The sequence below is a fragment of the Ovis aries genome, chromosome 6 (assembly GCF_016772045.2).
Source record: "Ovis aries strain OAR_USU_Benz2616 breed Rambouillet chromosome 6, ARS-UI_Ramb_v3.0, whole genome shotgun sequence".
Classification (NCBI taxonomy): domain Eukaryota; kingdom Metazoa; phylum Chordata; class Mammalia; order Artiodactyla; family Bovidae; genus Ovis; species Ovis aries.
The window spans coordinates 114924526-114943026 of NC_056059.1; the positions used below are offsets into that span (position 1 = coordinate 114924526).

Sequence of the window (18501 nt, forward strand, 5' to 3'; positions counted from 1 at the left end):
TCCCACTGACTCCTTCAGCAGCTCCACATCATGTGAGGTCCAGGCCCTGGAGTAAATCTCCTGCGCCACCTTGACGTGCTTCTGCTTTGCAGCTCAACCGTTTCAGACACTGACACAGAAGCCTTTGGCACGCTCTCCCAGGGGGGATTTTGAAGCACAGCTTCAAGAGTCTCCAATGAGAACTAGGTCATTTTCAGGAAATGGCTTTGTCTCTCCAATACCCCCAAGAGAGTCTAAAAGTTTGATCACATTCCCACTAACCCAAGTTGCCCCACTTGGGCTCTGGGTCATCCCACCCACCAAGGAACATGCAGCATCACACCAGAGCAGGCGCCTCTCTATTGGGCTCCATCATCCCCATCTGGCTCCATCATCTCTATCAGGCCCCATCATCTCTGGTCCATCACCTCCATCAGGTTCCATCACCTCCACCCATCATCCCCATCCAGCTCCATCATCCCCATCGGGCTCCATCATCTCCATTACCTCTATCAGCTGCCATCATCCCCATAGGGCTCCATCACCTCCATCCAGCTCCATCATTCCCATCGGGCTCCATCATCTCCATCACCTCCATCAGGTGCCATCATCCCCATCAGGCTCCATTACCTCCACCCATCATCCCCGTCCAGCTCCATCATTCCCATCAGGCTCCATCATCTCCATCATCTCCATCAGGTGCCATCATCCCCATCTGGCTCCATCATCTCTATCAGGCCCCATCATCTCTGGTCCATCACCTCCATCAGGTTCCATCACCTCCACCCATCATCCCCATCCAGCTCCATCATCCCCATCCAGCTCCATCATTCCCATCGGGCTCCATCAGGCCTAACAGTTACAGTCACTCAAGGGGGAGAGCGTAACTTGGCTACGAGAGAACAGTATCACCCAAAGTGGACAGAGGACTCTGTATCCTCTGGGGGAGCTGGGGAGTTTCTTGCCGCAGTTGAATGGTGTTAAACTGAACCATGACTCGGCTCCTGTCTTTACTTGGAAATTCACCGTGGTAAAGAGGGGTCCATGGATACCAAACCAAGCCAAGACCAACACTGGTGCTTTTCACACTGTATCAACTCAGCATTCCCCTAAATTCCCTTCCCTGGATGCCTCTAGGTTAGGACTGGCCACACAGGAAGTTTATGGGTGACCTGGAAGGCAAACAAGAAGCGGCTGCCAGTACACGGGCAGGTCAAGAGACTGCTAGGCATGCAGCTCTGCAGAGCTGTGGTCCAGCCTCTCATGCAGGGCCCCCGTGTGGGGAGGTGAGAGGCAGAGGAGCTTCCCAGCAAGCTTCTTGCCCCAGGCTTCGCCCAGCTCTCCTTGATGACAGCTGGCCCTATGACACTCGTCTTCCCAGGTTCCCACAATTGCACAGGGTCTCGTGCCTACCACACACCCCTCACTCTACAACACTTATATGGTCCTGCTTCTCTGACAAACAGACATGACACAGAGCTCAACAAAGTTGCCCGAAGTCTACAATAAATGAGGGGTGTGTGACCCTGGCCAGACTGGACTCAGCCCCCTGCCAGGGGTCCACTGGAAGGGGTCCTCGCCTGCAGCCAAGACGCCTTCAGCCACAGACGCTTGGGTTAAGAAGCCCAGAGTGTGAGCTCTCCTGACCTGCTGCCTCCCCAAGCAGCAGTCCTCCCATGACTGTTTCCTTGGAATTAGCTCAACCCAAGGGGCCTGCCCATCAGCAACTCAGGACACGACACACCAGTCAGGTGGGGCTTCTTGGACCGAAAATAACCACAGGCTCCCACAGGTAAAACAAAAAGACTATCAATTTCTAGTCTTGAAAGCATGTTGGAGGAAGGAAGAGTGGAGGCAGGAGACAGCTGGGACCAAATGTCCCCAGAGCTGGGAAATACCCTCATAAAGATGTTTTTGTTCTTTATTCTCGGCTCTCAGAAAGAAAGGGATCCAATGAACAAGCTATTTAACTTCTGTGTGTTTTCCTACTTAATTTACTATCTCCTGAGGCAGTTGACACTTAAGAAATGATTTAAATGCATTTTTGCCAAATGGTTCTAAAATGAAAGAGAAATTAAAATATTTAATCTCCAGATCTTGAGACCCGAGATTTCACAGCCCTCTCATGAGAACAATCCCTTCTCTCACTCAGACCTCATTCAGAACAATGAGGGCCTACTGATGCTGGGCTGAGCCTTTGTAGGAAGTTTCCAGAGAGAGCAGGCGTGAGTGAGCGGGAAAGGCCCTGGGCCCTGGAGTCCAGCCCGCTTGGCTTCTGCGTGTCTCTGTTCATGTTCACAAAACATCCCAAGGGGATCTCCTGCTAACGAGCAAGTCAGATTCCACTTTGCTCTAATAGCTCCGCTTGCATGCTGCCAGGGGAGAGAAAGATGGCAAACCCCAAGTCTGCATGAAGTAGAGACTTCCGGTGACAGGCGGATGGCGAGGATGAAGGAGAACGTGTCTGAAAACAGAGGAAGTGGGATGACAGGCACGGGGAGTCTCTCTATGGTACAAGCTAATACTCTTTCACTCTCATTTTATCCATGTTTTATGGGAAAGGCAAGTTGGGTTCCCTAAGTCAGTACACTGGGAGAGGCCATGTCTGCCTCATTACGAGACAAAGCATTCTGCCCACCAGAGTACTTTCTGCTGTTGTTCAGTTGCTCGGTTGTGTCTGACTCTTTGCACCCCATGGACTGTAGCATACCAGAGTATAAGGGGGAGAAATAAAGCCAAAGCTCTAGAAACAAATTTTAGACATCACTACAAAAAGGTGTTCAATGCTAGCACGTCGTCCTTTCTGTGAATGTGAAAGTTGGCTGCCAATAAAGGGGCACTTCCGAGTCCCCAACAGGAAGAGAACAGCCCTGTCATGATAGTCCTAACCTAGGCAAAAACAGTCTGGTAAAACCTATATCAGTTCAGTTGAGTTCAGTTTAGTCGCTCAGTTGCGTTCAACTCTTTGCGACCCCATGAATTGCAGCACTCCAGGCCTCCCTGTCCATCACCAGCTCCCAGAGTTCACTCAGACTCACGTCCATCGAGTCCGTGATGCCATCCAGCCATCTCATCCTCGGTTGTCCCCTTCTCCTCCTCCCCCCAATCCCTCCCAGCATCAGAGTCTTTTCCAATGAGTCAACTCTTCACATGAGGTGGCCAAAGTACTGGAGTTTCAGCTTTAGCATCAGTCCTTCCAAAGAAATCCCAGGGCTGATCTCCTTCAGAATGGACTGGTTGGATCTCCTTGCAGTCCAAGGGACTCTCAAGAGTCTTCTCCAACACCACAGTTCAAAAGCATCAATTCTTCGGCGCTCAGCCTTCTTCACAGTCCAACTCTCACATCCATACATGACCACTGGAAAACCATAGCCTTGACTAAATGGACCTTAGTCAGCAAAGTAATGTTTCTGCTTTTCAATATACTATCTAGGTTGGTCATAACTTTTCTTCCAAGGAGTAAGCGTCTTTTAATTTCATGGCTGCAGTCACCATCTGCAGTGATTTTGGAGCCCCAAAAAATAAAGTCTGACACCGTTTCAACTGTTTCCCCATCTATTTCCCATGAAGTGATGGAACCGGATGCCATGATCTTCGTTTTCTGAATGTTGAGCTTTAGGCCAACTTTTTCACTCTCCACTTAATGAAGGAAAAGAAAAGACACAGGAAACAACCCGAATGTCGGTCAACAGGTGAGTGGGCAAAGAAGCTGCGGCACATACATTCACTGGAACACTGCTCAGCCGTAAAGAAGAATAAAACAGCACTGTGTGCAGCAACATGGGTGGACACAGAGATTATCCTGCTAAGTGAGCTAAGTCAGACAGAGAAAGACGGAGACCACGCGATATCACTTACGTGCGGAATGTAGAATATGGCACAAATGAACGTCTCGATGAAACAGCAACAGAAGCAGGGACTCAGAGAACAGGCTGGTGGTTGCCAAGGGGGTGGGGGTGGTAGAGGGTTGGATTGGGAGTTTGGGGTTAGCAGATGCAAACTGGTTATATACGGAAAAGATGAACAGCAACGTCCTACTGCACAGCGCAGGGAACTCTATTCAATATCCTGTGATAAGCCATAATGGGAGAGAATATGAAAAAGGATATAGCGGAGTCACTTTGCTGTATAGCAGTAGGTAACACAACATTGTAATTTGACCATACTTGAATAAGAAATAAATTTAAAAACAAAACAAATAGCTGCGATACGTCTGCTTCTTTTGCAGGTGTCTTGTAGACACACCCTCCTGGCGGCACCATGAATGCAGCCTCCAAGGGATGCGCCCTGGTCAAGCCGGCAGGGACCCCATGGGCACATGCCTCAAAAGGCTATCCCCTTCTGACCAGAGGGAACACATTTCACTAGCTGAGACATATTCCCATGGCAACGGGATTTCACTCATTTTGAGTCACAAAAAAGGACAACCATCTGAAACTACCCAAGGTATGTGGAGGACACCTTAGACTTCTCAAAGCCCTTCCTATATTCCCTCCCTTGGGTTCAGGATCTCCTGATTCTAAACTTCCATGCTGTTGAGTATGCTCCAACTCCCCTTTACCCCAGGAAATGGGGGGCTCCCTAACAGCCCAGCTGGACAGGAGGCCACTCACTTGAGGTGATGTACTCTGGAGCTTTCCCAGGACTCAGGGGCACGGCCTCCTCGTAGTAGCCTTCCGGGAGAGAGGACGTTGGGAGCGGTGGCGGCCCGTTGTCGGGTGGCTGAGCGAAGGGAAGAAAAAGAGCAGAGCACCAGCGTTAGCAGAGAATTCTGGAGTTTCACCTGACAGTGTCCACGGGCACAGTCCTCTCTCCTTTGTGATGTCTCCACCGAAAAATGACGCCAGCCTACAAAGAGCTTCTCCACTGAAAAATAACGCCAGCCTACTAAGAGCTTCTCCACCGAAAAATAACTCCAGCCTACAAAGAACTTCTGAACTTCGGCTCCTGGCGGGGTCTCCACTGCTCGCCTGTCCATGACCACTTTCTGCCTGGCCCTGCCACTCACCAGCTATCACCAGACACAAATTCACGCAGAGGCTGCAGTCACTGGCCCTCGCAGACCCTGCCCCAGAGCAGAGAAGGGTGTCTCTCCTCCCCTCCACCCAACGGCTCACCCTCCACCACCGACCCTCCCAGGTCCCCAGGCTGACTTCCCCCTCCTAGGACCACACCCCACACCGGAGACCCCTGAGGGGCACAGAGACGGTTCAGATCGCCCGTGCACACCTTAGAGCAGTGCTCGTTACGTGGCAACTGAAGAGATGAGCGTGTGTGCCCTCTATCTCACCAAACTCCTCCTCTGTTGTGTCAGGGTAACTTACAAAGAAAGAGAGGAGGAAATCACCCACGAGCCAGCTCTAAAAAACCTGCACATTATTCTCTGGACCAGGTCTCTGCTCACCACTCCACCCAGTCCCATCACAGTTCCTTGACAGACTCTGAGACAAGCCGGCTGGTTTCAAAGCCGTAACTTCACAACGTGGAAAGCTGGAAGGCTCAGGCCCATCCAAATTCTAGCAAGACCAGCTGAAGCACCGGTCTCTCAAACGTCCCCAGCGACACTAAAGTAGACCCAGGTCTTCCTCCTATGAACACATGTAGGATCTCCTGGCTCCATCCCTCCCTCCTGAAACTCAGGAAAACAGAGACAGAAGGGCTGGAAAGCCAACACGCAGCAACGCCTGCTGCCTGCTGGCACCACCCTGAGCAGCCGCCGCCCTGGTTATAAGCTGCATCAGCCATCTATGCAGGGACCCCACAAAGTCCACACTACTTCATCTTACATTTCACAGACACCGAGAGGGAGGCTCAGCGTCTAAAACCACCTGCTCAAAATCAGACGCTGCTTCGTGACAAGCTGGGGTCTTCAAGCCCAGGTCTGCCCAGCAGTGGCCTTTTTCCGATTCATATTCTCTCATATTCACTCTCTTCCCCTTTCCTAACTAGTTCACACCACCCATCTCCTATAAACAAACAGGAAAGATGTCGCTGGGAATGGAAGAGAACAGAGGCCCCCAAATGAAGAGCAACCAAGTTCAGTTTCCAAGGAGAACAATGACCTATAGAACATGAAACGCCACCTTTTTTTTTTTTTTCCTGTAACTCAAGCCTGAAGCCAAGAAGTCCTTTGCAATGACTAATCGCCACTGTGGGCTCAACCCACTCCTTCCTCTCGGAGATGAAGAAAGATAATTCACTCCAGGTCAACCGCGCAGCACCCCGCCCCGTCCTCGAAGGCAGCGCCCCGGCCCTGGTTCCCCTGCACTCCCCTCCCCAGGCTGCTGCCCACCGGCCGTCACCCTGGGCTCTCATGCTGGACCACATCTAGGTCCCCTTGAGGGGCAGTGCTGACAGCAGAACCTGATACCCGATCCTCCCTGGGCGAGGTAGAACAGAAGTCCACATCGGGGTTAAAAATCTCCATTCGGTGCTTTTGGTAGATGGCTCTTTGAATCCCTGAGTGTTTTTCTTAATGAAATGAGAATGCTTCAACTTCCTCTTGGTGTATTGAAACAGTGGAATTATTCATGTTCTGGGAAAGCATTACCAATGGCTGAATCAAACAAACACTCGCCAATTAGCACAGCACACTCCTTTCCAGGGCTGCTAAGGTGCGTCAGGTAGGAGCCGGCGCTCAGCTAACGAGACTTCTCAGTGGACTCTCAGACCCTGCTGCTGTGCACTCCACACAAGCTCTCCGCACGTATGCCCCTAAATCCACAATTCTACTTCTAGAAACACATGCTAAGAAGGTCAACTGGTCTCATGAGCAAAAACATATAAGGATGTTCAATCAAAGTTTTTCCCTCCAAATTTAAAAGCAATCAAAATATTCCCTGAGATGAGACTGTTTAGGTGTTCCAACACATCCACGCGCAGCCATTTAAAAGGAAGACGGTGCACGCCTGCAGTCATTTACTTGAAAAGTCTCTACTAGACGCTGTTGCATGAAAGAAAACAGGTGCCTGTTAGCCTATCGGAGCTGTGTTTATGCGCACCTCTACACAAAGACGGGTCACTCCCCAGAATGCTAACACAAGGTTACGGCTGTTTCATGCACATCTGTAGAGCTTGAATTCTCTTCTTGGGTATTTTTGTTTGTTTGTTTGCTTGCTTTTGTTTTTTAAGCAGTACCTGCAGCATGTGGCATCGTAGTTCTCTGACCAGGAACCGAACCCCTGACCCCTTCATTGGAAGTGCACAGTCTTATAACCACTGGCTGGCCAGGGAAGTCCATTGAATTTTCTATATAATATTGTTTTAAAAACAAAAAAAGAAAAACCCACAAACTTTCATTTTGAAATCATACGCCTCAAAAAATAATATTTCTAGAGAAGCACCCTGCCTCTCCCAAGAGGATCTCACTCCACCCCCAAATGCCACTCCTTCTTGAATTTCTGCCTCAGGGGTTACAGACGCGGGCAGAGGTGACGGCTTGTTAAAGCACAGATGCAGGGAGAGACAGAGAAGAATACGAGGACCACGGTTTACCGCCACTGCCTTCAAAGGAAAGCTTCCTTCAGATCCTTCCAGTAGGTCAGAAGTCACTGGACTTGCTGGAGGAGACTCCTGAGAGGCCCTTGGACAGCAAGGACATGAAGCCAGTCCATCCTGAAGGAAATCAGCCTTGAATATGCACGGGAAGGACTGAGCTGAAGCTGAAGCTACAATACTTTGGCCACCTGGTGTGAAGAGCCAACTCACTGGAAAAAGTCCTAATGCTGGGAAAGATTGAGAGCAGGAGGAGGGGGTGACAGAGGATGAGATGACTGGGTGGCATCATCGACTCGAGGGAGACGAGTTTGAGCAAGCTCCAGGAGATAGTGGAGGACAGGGAAGACTGGTGTGCTGCACGCAGTCCATGGGGTCGCAAAGAGTTGGACACGACTGAGCGACTGAACAACAACAAGACGGCACAAATACAATGATTATTTTGCTATTACTTTAGCAGAATAACAATATTAACTACTATTCACAGACTGCCTTCCGTGTGTCACACACTGTTCTGGAAGACTTTCTGTATCTTTTTTCTTGTTCAGACGACAACTCTGAGAGGTTAGTGTTCTGAATATAATTTTGCAAACGAGGAAACTGAGGCTCGGGGGATGATAGACGGCACCCAGTGCCCCTGGTGCGGCCGAGCTCCTTCGTGGAGGAGGAGGAGCCAGCTGGGTGGGCACTGCAGCAGTGAGAATGCATCCCTGTGCCAGGACCGAGGCCCGGGCACCTGCCACTGTGGTGGCCGAGCCATGTGAGATTCAGGGAAAGCACCTTCCCGGCCTTCAAGGCCGCGGGGCGCAACCCAAGGCTCCCGGCCCCAACAGCACCGTGGGATCTGCCCTCCCTTCGGGAGGAAGGCATGCCTGCACTGCCTCTGTCTCCACTCCCGCTCCTCCACTCTCCTCTCTCCCCTACTGCACTTTCCCGCCCCACCACCTTCCCCTCCGCCAGCCCCAATTTGTCACTCAGGCCCTTGCACCAGATATGCCAGTGAACCAGAAGACCTGACTTTAGCACAGAAAAGCCCCAGCCAAGAAAGTGGAATCTCTTTCCAACTTTAATTCTACATACACAGGGGTACGTCCAGATTCTGCCTTTCCGGTTACGGTGATTAAAATCTTCAGTGAAGCTGTGTGATGGGCCGAGCACACACGCGTTAGGAAGAACAAGCGCGCGAGTTCGTGTGGGTGCAGTGTGTCCGGCTCTTTGTGACCCCCGCATGGGCTGTAGCCCCCCAGGCTCCTCTGTCTGTGGGCTTTCCCAGGCAAGAATGCTGGAGGAGGTTGCCACTTCCTTCTCCAGGGGGGCTTCCCGACCCAGGAACTGAACGCGAGTCTCCCGCATCTCTTGTACTGGCAGGTGGAATCTAGCAGCGGCCGGAGCATAGGATCTGACGGAAGAGAAGAGGGCCCGGCTCTAGCTCTGCCGTGCATTGGCAAACCCTCTTCCGCACGAGGACAGCACCCCACAGCATCAGCTAAGCTTCCTGACTGTCAACAGGGGACAAGAGCTTAAGGTCTAAACTGCAAAACGTGGTTTCAACCCCCACGTCAGGAATTCCGAGTCTGGGGCTTCCCTGGCGGTCCAGCGGTTACACTCCATGCTGCCGCTGCAGGAGGCACGGGTTCAACCCCTGCTCAGGGAACCACGGTCCTGTGTACAGCAGCAGGGCCAAAACAATTTTAAATTTAAAAAAAAAAAAAAAAAAGAATTTTGAGCACGTACTCTTCTTGGTAAAGTAAAAGTTTGTTTTTTTTTTTTTTAATCCAAATGACAACCCATTCCCTTCTGATCACTATTTCATTTGCATTCCAACAGCACTTGAGAAAACACTGGGAAATCATTCACACATATTTTCTCAAGTTTTATTTATACACAACTCAGAATGAGAGGCAGTGAAGCCACTTTCTCGTCTGTTCCTCCTCCGCCAGGAGGCAGGGAGGGGGAAGAGTCCTAGGGCCACGGCAACAGGGCACACGCTAGATCCATGATGAAGATGCCACGGGGAGGAGCCACAGCGCCAGACTCCGAGGGTTCCAAGAGACAAGGAGAGGAGAAATGGGGTGGGTCACATCCACAAGAAGGATCACATCTGACTTCCCTGGGAATTCCAGGACTTTGTTTTAAATCTCAGGCTCAGTCTCCACTCGGCACCTGGTAAAATAACTAATTTTGTCATATAATCTCAAAGAATCTCATGATCCCATCTGTCAAACACAGAAAACGAAGCTGCTGTGAAAGTACTTCAGGAAGGACGAAATGCCATCCAGGCAGGTGCTAGGGGCTGGGACCAAAACCTCAGTTTCCCAGAGACAGGAAGTAGAATGCTGGCTCCAGGGGCTGGGGGAGGGGAGCCCTGTTCACTGGGGACAGGGTGTCAGTCTGGAAAGATGAAAGTTCTGGAGATAGATCGTGTTAAGGGCTGCACAATAATATGTATGTACTTTACGCAACTAAACTCAGTCACTCAGCTGTGTTCAACTCTTTGTGACCCCATGGACTGCAGCACGCCAGGCCTCCCTGTCCATCACCAACTCCCGGAGCTTGCTCAAACTAATGTCCATCGAGTCAGTGATGCCATCCAACCATCTCATCCTCTTTAACCCCCTTCTCCTCCTGCCCTCAATCTTTCCCAGTATCAGGGTCTTTTTCAGTGAGTCAGTTCTTCACATCAGGTGGCCAAAGTATTGGAGTTTCAGCTTCAGCATCAGTCCTTCCAATGAATATTCAGGACTGATTTCCTTTAGGATGGACTGGTTGGCTCTCCTTGCAGTCCAAGGGACTCTCAAGAGTCTTCTCCAACACCACAGTTCAAAAGCATCAATTCTTTGGCACTTAGCTTTCTTTACAGCCCAACTCTCACATCCATACATCAGTTCAGTCTCTCAGTCGTGTCCAACTCTTTGCGACCCCATGAATCGCAGCACTCCAGGCCTCCCTGTCCATCACCATCTCCCGGAGTTCACTCAGACTCACGTCCATTGAGTCCGTGATGCCATCCAGCCATCTCATCCTCAGTTGTCCCCTTCTCCTCCTGCCCTCAGGCCCTCCCAGCATCAGAGTCTTTTCCAATGAGTCAACTCTTCCCATGAGGTGGCCAAAGTACTAGAGTTTCAGCTTTAGCATCATTCCTTCCAAAGAAATCCCAGGGCTGATCTCCTTCAGAATGGACTGGTTGGATCTCCTTGCAGTCCAAGGGACTCTCAAGAGTCTTCTCCAACACCACAGTTCAAACGCATCAATTCTTTGGCGCTCAGCCTTCTTCACAGTCCAACTCTCACATCCATACATGACCACAGGAAAAACCATAGCTTTGACTAGATGGACCTTTGTCAACAGAGTAATGTCTCTGAATATGCTGTCTAGGTTGGTCATAGCTTTTCTTCCTAGGAGGACCTATCTTTTAATTTCATGGCTGCAGTCACCATCTGCAGTGATTTTGGAGTCCAAGAAAATAAAGTCTCACACCACTAAATGGGACACTGACCAGTGATTGAAATGATAAAGTCTGTGTTACATATGCTTTACAATAATAAAAAAACAAATGACCTGTTGCGTGTTGGCATAATAAGTCATCATATTTACACAGGGTCTGGCCTAAAAACATCAAAACAGTAAATTGTTATCTTCTACCCAATCTAAATGGGGCATTCCCAGTGGCTCAGTGGTAAAGAATCCATCTGTCAATGCAGGTTCAATCCCTGGGTCAAGAAGATCCCCTGGAGGAGGAAATGGCAACTCACTCCAATAGTCTTTTTTTTTTTTTAATTGGACGCTAACTACTTTACAATATTGTGGGTTTTGCCATACATTGACATGAATCAGCCATGAGTGCACATGTGCCCCCCCATCCCGACACCCCTTCCCACCTCCCTCTCCACCCCATCCCTCTGGGTTGTCTCAGAGCACCAGCCTTGGGTGCCCTGTGTCCTGCATCATCACGCACCTGTTTTACGTATGGTAATGTACATGTTTCAATGATATTCCCCTACACTGTCCCACCCTCGCCTTCTCCCAGAGTCCAAAAGTCTGTTCTTTACATATGTGTCTCTTTTGCTGTTTTGCAGATAGGGGTGTTATCACCGTATTTCTAAATTCCATATATATGCATTAATATATTGTACTGGGGAGAAGGCACTGGCACCCCACTCCAGTACTCTTGCCTGGAAAATCCCATGGACGGAGGAGCCTGGTGGGCTGCAGTCCATGGGGGTCACTAAGAGTGGGACACGACTAAGCAACTTCACTTTCACTTTTCACTTTCATGCATTGGAGAAGGCAATGGCAACCCACTCCAGTGTTCTTGCCTGGAGAATCGCAGGGATGGGGGAGCCTGATGGGCTGCCTTCTATGGGGTCGCGCAGAGTCGGACACGACTGAAGTGACGCAGCAGCAGCAGCAGCATACTGTATTTGCGCTTCTCTTTCTGGCTTACTGCACTCTGTAAAATAGGCTCCAGTCTCATCCACCTCACTAGAACTGACTCAAATGCATTCTTTTTTTTTTTATAGCTGAGTAGTGAGAGTCCCTTGGACTGCAAGGAGATCCAACCAGTCCATTCTGAAGGAGATCAGCCCTGGGATTTCTTTGGAAGGAATGATGCTGAAGCTGAAACTCCAGTACTTTGGCCACCTCATGGGAAGAGTTGACTCACTGGAAAAGACTCTGATGCTGGGAGGGACTGAGGGCAGGAGGAGAAGGGGACAACTGAGGATGAGATGGCTGGATGGCATCACAGACTCGATGGACGTGAGTCTGAGTGAACTCCGGGAGATGGTGATGGACAGGGACGCCTGGCATGCTGCAATTCATGGGGTCGCAAAGAGTCAGACAGGACTGAGCGACTGAACTGAACTGAACTGAATATTCCATTGTGTATATGTACCACAGCTTTCTTATCCATTCATCTGCCGCTGGACATCTAGGTAGCTTCCATGTCCTAGCTATTGTAAACAGCGCTGCAGTGGACACTGGGGCACATGTCTCTTTCAATTCACTCCAGTATTCTTGCTTGGGAAATCCCATGGACAGAGGAGTCTGGTGGGCCACAGTCCATGGGGTCACAACAAGTCAGACACAATGGAGCACACACACACACACCCCCATCTAAGCGCCATGTAGTCACTCAGTCGCGTCCAACTCTTTGCGACCCATGGGCTGTAGTCCAGCAGGCTCTCCTGTCCGTGGACTTCTCCAGGCAGGAACACTGGGGTGACCACTCAAGTGAGCAAATAAAAACATTTCTGGAAAATGCCTTGATGAGGTATCATCTGAATCATCTGCAGCCCCCAGAGGAACGTCCCTGCTCTCCTCGCTCAGCAGGGAGGTGTGAGGTCTCCCTGTCCGAGGACCCCCTGCTACTCTGGAGCAGAGGAGGGGAGGACAGGAAGCACAATCCCCAGTGGTCTGTATCAGCCCCGGCTGGCGGGCTGGGCGGCAGGGCCGGGCGGCCAATGTCAACACAGATGGGACCCATTTCCGGATGAACCGGCCGCCTTCACAAATGCTCCCTCTGCACCGGCTGCGTGATAACTAAGGACCAGGCCTTTGATAGCTGCACAGCTCTCAGTGTGAAACAAAACCAAGAATCTGTTGAAAAGCGTGGCCCTTCCCAGAAATGTTTTCACGATGCATATGCATGCTTTGGCTTGCTCCAGTCGCCACCCCCCCCCCGACCCCGGAGAGCAAGGGAGCTGGAGGGGCTCTAAAGCACTGCACCCCGCCCTGAGACCTCAAGGGTTGAGAGCAGTTCTGAATTCGAAGAGCACACACCCACACTCCCACCGCCTGACCTACAGGCCACACTGAAGGGGTCGCGGGCTCATCCAGGGACCCTGGGCTGCAGCCGCACTGACTCTAAGGGCAAAACAGAAACGTCCACTGTTCCCTTCCTCTACAGAAGGATCATCAGCGTGACAAGGCGGGCTTTTCGATGCGGCCCTGACCTTGAGCGGTTGTCCAGGCGTTTTCTGCTTTGCAACGTGAGGAACACAAAGGAGAGGAACACACGCCATCTTCAGAAGGTTAAAATCTAGTGCAATGTGGAGAATGCCAAAAGGAGGTACTGCTGATCAATGGGCATAAAGCTGCAATAACCCCAATGGATACACTTTAGAGGCCCACTGGATCCCGCCCTCCCCTCCCTTTCACTCCTATCACCTGAGAGTCATTCACCAGCTGCGGGGCACAGAGGCCCATCTGGTCTCTGCCACATCCTGCTGGGGAGGGTGGTGCCCACTTAGGTGTCAGCCAGCCAAAGAGGAGCACTGATGGCCCAAGAGGGCCTCCCAGAGCCCGACGAGGGCCTCAGTGAGGGGCCCGTCAGGCCTGAAATGGGGGGTGACAGGATGCTGAGTGTACTCGGAAAAGTGGCCAATGTGACCCTGCCTGCCTGCCCAGCCTCTCGAGTGTCCAGGAAAAAAGGACCTCAAGAGACACTTAGTAACAACTGCAAAAAGCGATGTTCAACACTAAAAGGGCTAAAAAGAGAAAAGGACTCATTTCTCAGAGATTGGAACATACAGAGCTGTGATAAAAGGCAGTATTCCTTTGATACCTGCCATTTCTAAAAGAGCTGAAAATGCAGCTGTGGCTCAAATGAATGAAACACCAGGTTGGAGCATCCTAAGTCTTATATTAGAAACAAACTCCCCTCGGTCACTTAGAGTTGCTCTAAGGATGGTCCGATCTGCTCTGCAGGCAGGCCCACGGCCCCCTGAGGTTTAACCCCCACTGTGGTGTGTTCCAGCCTCACCGGCGGACAAGCCACCCAAACCCCATCACTCAGCCACACAGAGGGGCCTGCAGGCTTCAGTCCTTCGGGGTCTTTCTCGGGCTTGTGCTTTAATTTATGATACACTCTCGGCCAGGCATAGACTCCTACCCACCACATCTCTACTCTGCTGCTGCTGGCTGCTGCCAAGTTGCTCTAGTCGTGTCCGACTCTGTGTGACCCCATGGACGGCAGCCCACCAGGCTCCCCCGTCCCTGGGATTCTCCAGGCAAGAACACTGGAGTGGGTTGCCGTTTCCTTCTCCAATGCATGAAAGTGAAAAGTGAAGTGAAGTCACTCAGTTGTGTCCGACTCTTAGCGATCCCATGGACTGCAGCTTACCAGGCTCCTCCGTCCATGGTATTTTCCAGGCAAGAGTACTGGAGTGGATTGCCATTGCCTTCTCCGATCTACCACCAGCCAAATCTCCTGGAAGTCAACGTGCCAACAGCACATGACCAACTGGACAGAAGCCAACTCCCCAAAGACAGTTTACAGAATGATGGGCTTACTTGCTGAGTAACAAATGCCCTGAAGAAGCACCAGGAAAATACTTGTGTTGTGGAGCACGAGTTCTAGGGCACACGGGCTTCAGCAGTCATGTCTCCCGGGCTCTGGAGCATGGGCTCAGCAGCCGCGGCTCCTGGGCTCCGGAGCACGGGCCCCCGGAGCACAAGCTCAGTCGTCTTGGCTCCCGGGCTTAGTTGCTCTGCAGCAAGTGGGATCTTCCCAGACCAGGGACTGAACCCACGTCTCCTGCACTGGGCAGGTGGATTCTTCACCACTGAGCCACCAAGGAAGCCCAGAATGCTCACGTTAACAAGTTCCCTGGAATTTTAGGAAGCACTGCCCTACATAGTAACTGCCGGCTCTCGCACAGGACTTAATAGATGCAAGGCAGATATTCCAAGCACTTGAGGCACACCAGCTCTTTTCAGTTTCACAACAATCTCACTAAGTACTCTTCAGTTCAGTTCAGTTCAGTCGCTCAGTCGTGTCTGACTCTTTGCAACCCCATGGACTGCAGCGCAGCAGCCTTCCCTGTCCAACACCAACTCCCGGAGCTTGCTCAAACTCATGTGCATCGAGTTGGTGATGCCATTAGCACACTCGTTTTAGAATGAGGCCTCTCAGACACAGAGACGTGAAAGCTACTGTCTGAACCCACACAGCGAGTGTCAGAGCTGGTGCCTGGAAGCAGGCAGCCACGCTCCCGTCTGCACCCTAGACCCTGCTGCCTCCTCAGCACCCAGTGCAGAAACAGGCTCGTGGTTCCTGACAAAACCTTCTCCCGTCTGTGAATGCTTGTGAGTGCTCACGTCGGTTTTGCTGCCTCACTTCCACAGATACTGACAGTATTGTTGAGAAAAGGCTGGATTTGAAATCAAAAGAATAGGTTATAAAAATTTGCTTTTGCCTTTCCTCCTAACCTTGGGCTGTCCCTTTGCCAGTGGAGCCACAGTTCCTTTTCTGTAAAGTAGATATCACACTGTTCACGTGTTCAGAGGTGTTGCAGGCTTCTCTGAGGTCAGGTTGTGAGGATTCAATGAAATTATAAGTGGAAAAGGAGCCAGCGTGCCCTGTGACATGTGGTGGGGACCCAGCTAGTGCTGAGCTCCTTCCGTCCCCTCTCCAGGGATCGTCATGGAGCACCCACAGGACACCAGCCCTGTACTGGGACCCAGGCAGGGACAAAGCAAACAAGCTGTGGCCCTGTCTCCCTGCAGCTCTTCCCCGGCTGGACAGATGATACGATGATCATACAGAAAGCAAACATTAGCAAAAGAGTTGCTAAGTAACTGATACTGCTCTAATTTTGAATGAGAGCCTAATTTTCCTGAGTAAGCAAATCAGAAAATAGCAAAAGGCAGAAAAAGCTGAGTGGGCCATGAAAAATGGCAAACATGAATATCCCCAGATCACAAAAACAGCCAGAGAATTCCAAAACAAATTTTGAATGCAGAAAACCAAATAAAATACACATTCCTGAACTATGTACATATTTTTCTTCTGGTGGAAAAAAAAAGGATATGTAATCCCAGAAAGAAGCATAACAATGAATATTGAAGTTTCAGACTACAGGTATTCAAACTGAGAGCTAACGCAGACAGACGGGCATGTCACTAGGCTCCACTGTCATTATTTTGCTGATAAATCATCCGGTTTTTTTTTTTTTAATCTGATTTAAGAACAGACTTCCATGGACCTGTAGCTCCAGCAATTTTCAGAGGCCCAGCAGCCTCCTATGGAAAGGCCACACCTACAGCCTCCCACTTAATCATTACTAGCTCCCCAAAACATACTCATAGGCACGCCCTGGGCAAACCAAGGCCTCTTTTCTCGCAGAATCAGAACCAAAAATAACCCAGGTGTCTGGTGATTCTTCAGTCCCGCTGACTGTGGGACGTTTTTTTTCATTGTTACTGAAGTATACTTGCTTTACAATGCTGTTAGTTCCCACTGTACAGCAAAGTTAACAGCTATATGTGTACCCATGTCCGCTCTTTTTCTGGATTTCTTTCCCACTGTAGGCCACCAGAGAGCACTGGGTGGCGTTCCCCGTGCCACGCAGCAGCTTCTCATCAGTTGCCTACTTCTAAAGAAGGACGTAGCTGTGTGCACATGTCAGTTCCAGCCTCCCAGTTCACCCCCCCCCCCTTCCCCCTTGCTGTCCATACGCCTGTTCTCCAAGACGGCATCTCTCTGCTTCATGTATCACACCATCTATACCAATGTGGTACGTAGATACCACGGCATATTACTCAGCCATAAAAACAAATGAAACTGGGTCATTTGCAGAGACATGGATGAACTGAGTCTGTGACTAAGTCAGAAAGAGGAAAACAGATACTATATATCAACACATACATGGGGACTCTGACAAAGTTGATGGTGGGTCTTGTACTCACCAGCCACGGCTGTGGAATCTCGGGCAAAGGCATCTGGGGAGGGGCTGGCAGGCTGCTGGGGGTCTCCGGCTTTGTGGCATGATCCTTCACTTCAAAACCTGCACCAAAAGCACAAATGAGGATGAAGAAGGCTTGCTCCTTGGAAGACAACCTATGACCAATCTAGACAGCATATTAAAAAGCACAGACGCTACTTTGCCAACAAAAGTCCGTCTAGTCAAAGCTGTGATTTTTCCAGTAGTCATGTATGGATGTGAAAGAAAGTGAAAGTCGCTCAGTCATGTCCAACTCTTTGTGACCCCATGGACTATACAGTCTATGGAATTCTCCAGCCCAGGATACTGGAGTGGGTAGGCATTCCCTTCTCCAGGGAATCTTCCCAACCCAGGTCTCCCACGTTGCAGGCAGATTCTTTACCAGCTGAGTCACAAACGAAGCCCATATGGATGTGAGAGTTGGACCATAAAGAAGGCTGAGCGCCAAAGAATTGATGCCTGTGAGCTGTGGCGTTGGAGAAGACTCTTGAGAGTCACTTGGACTGCTAGAGATCCAACCCATCAATATAAAGGACATCAGTCTTGAATATTCACTGGAAGGACTAATGCTGACGCTGAAACTCCAGCACTTTGGCCACCTGATTCGAAGAACTGACTCATTGGAAAAGACCCTGATGCTGGGAAAGATTGAGGGCAGGAGCAGAAGGGGACAACAGAGGATGAGATGGTTGGATGGCATCAGTTACTCAATGGACATGAGTTTAAGCGAGCTCTGGGAGTTGGTGATGGACAGGGAAGCCTGGCATGTTGCAGTCCATGGATTCACAAAGAGTTGGACACGACTGAGCAACTGAACTGAACTGAACTGGATGAGGAAGAGGAGCAGGCTGTGAACAGCTGCCACCTCCTTGACCCCACACTGAACACATCACAAATATTTACTTTCTCTAATCGTTTACAACAGTCCTGCAAGGTAAGTATTCTTCTGCCTCGTTCTACAGGTGAAAGATCTACAGCTGGACCAAAAAAAAAGGTTACAGCCCTTAAATAGAGCACGGACAGGAAGAAAGATGGAGCTGGCACCAACGCGGACATCCTTCCCTAGGCCAGAGTCTCTCAAGGAGGGCAGCCCCTCCTGAACTTCTGCCCAGGTTAGTGCTTACCCGCGTACCGAGGGGGCAGACGCTTCCCTGGGAATCAGTGAGTCTGCACTGAGCACCCTCCTGGGGTTGCATGCTGCTAACAGACTTGCTCGCTGCTGACAAGACTGATAGACTCGAATACCTTCAGGCCAGCATAGTCAAGTTGGGAAGACAAACATATGTATACTCGACTCTCAGGA

General features: G+C 50.5%; 1 protein-coding gene across 2 annotated transcripts in view; it reads right to left on the minus strand.

The window, feature by feature from the left end:
- The window catches only part of AFAP1 (actin filament associated protein 1), a 150234-nt gene that overhangs the window by 74406 nt on the left and 57327 nt on the right, over positions 1–18501 (minus strand). For both annotated transcript variants that reach the window (XM_027971240.2, XM_027971241.2), the window contains exons 3-4: positions 17164–17261; positions 4593–4701 (exon numbers count right to left, since the gene is read on the minus strand). In XM_027971240.2, the coding sequence (XP_027827041.1) occupies positions 4593–4701; positions 17164–17261 (207 nt within the window). The remainder of the gene's footprint in view (positions 1–4592; positions 4702–17163; positions 17262–18501) is intronic.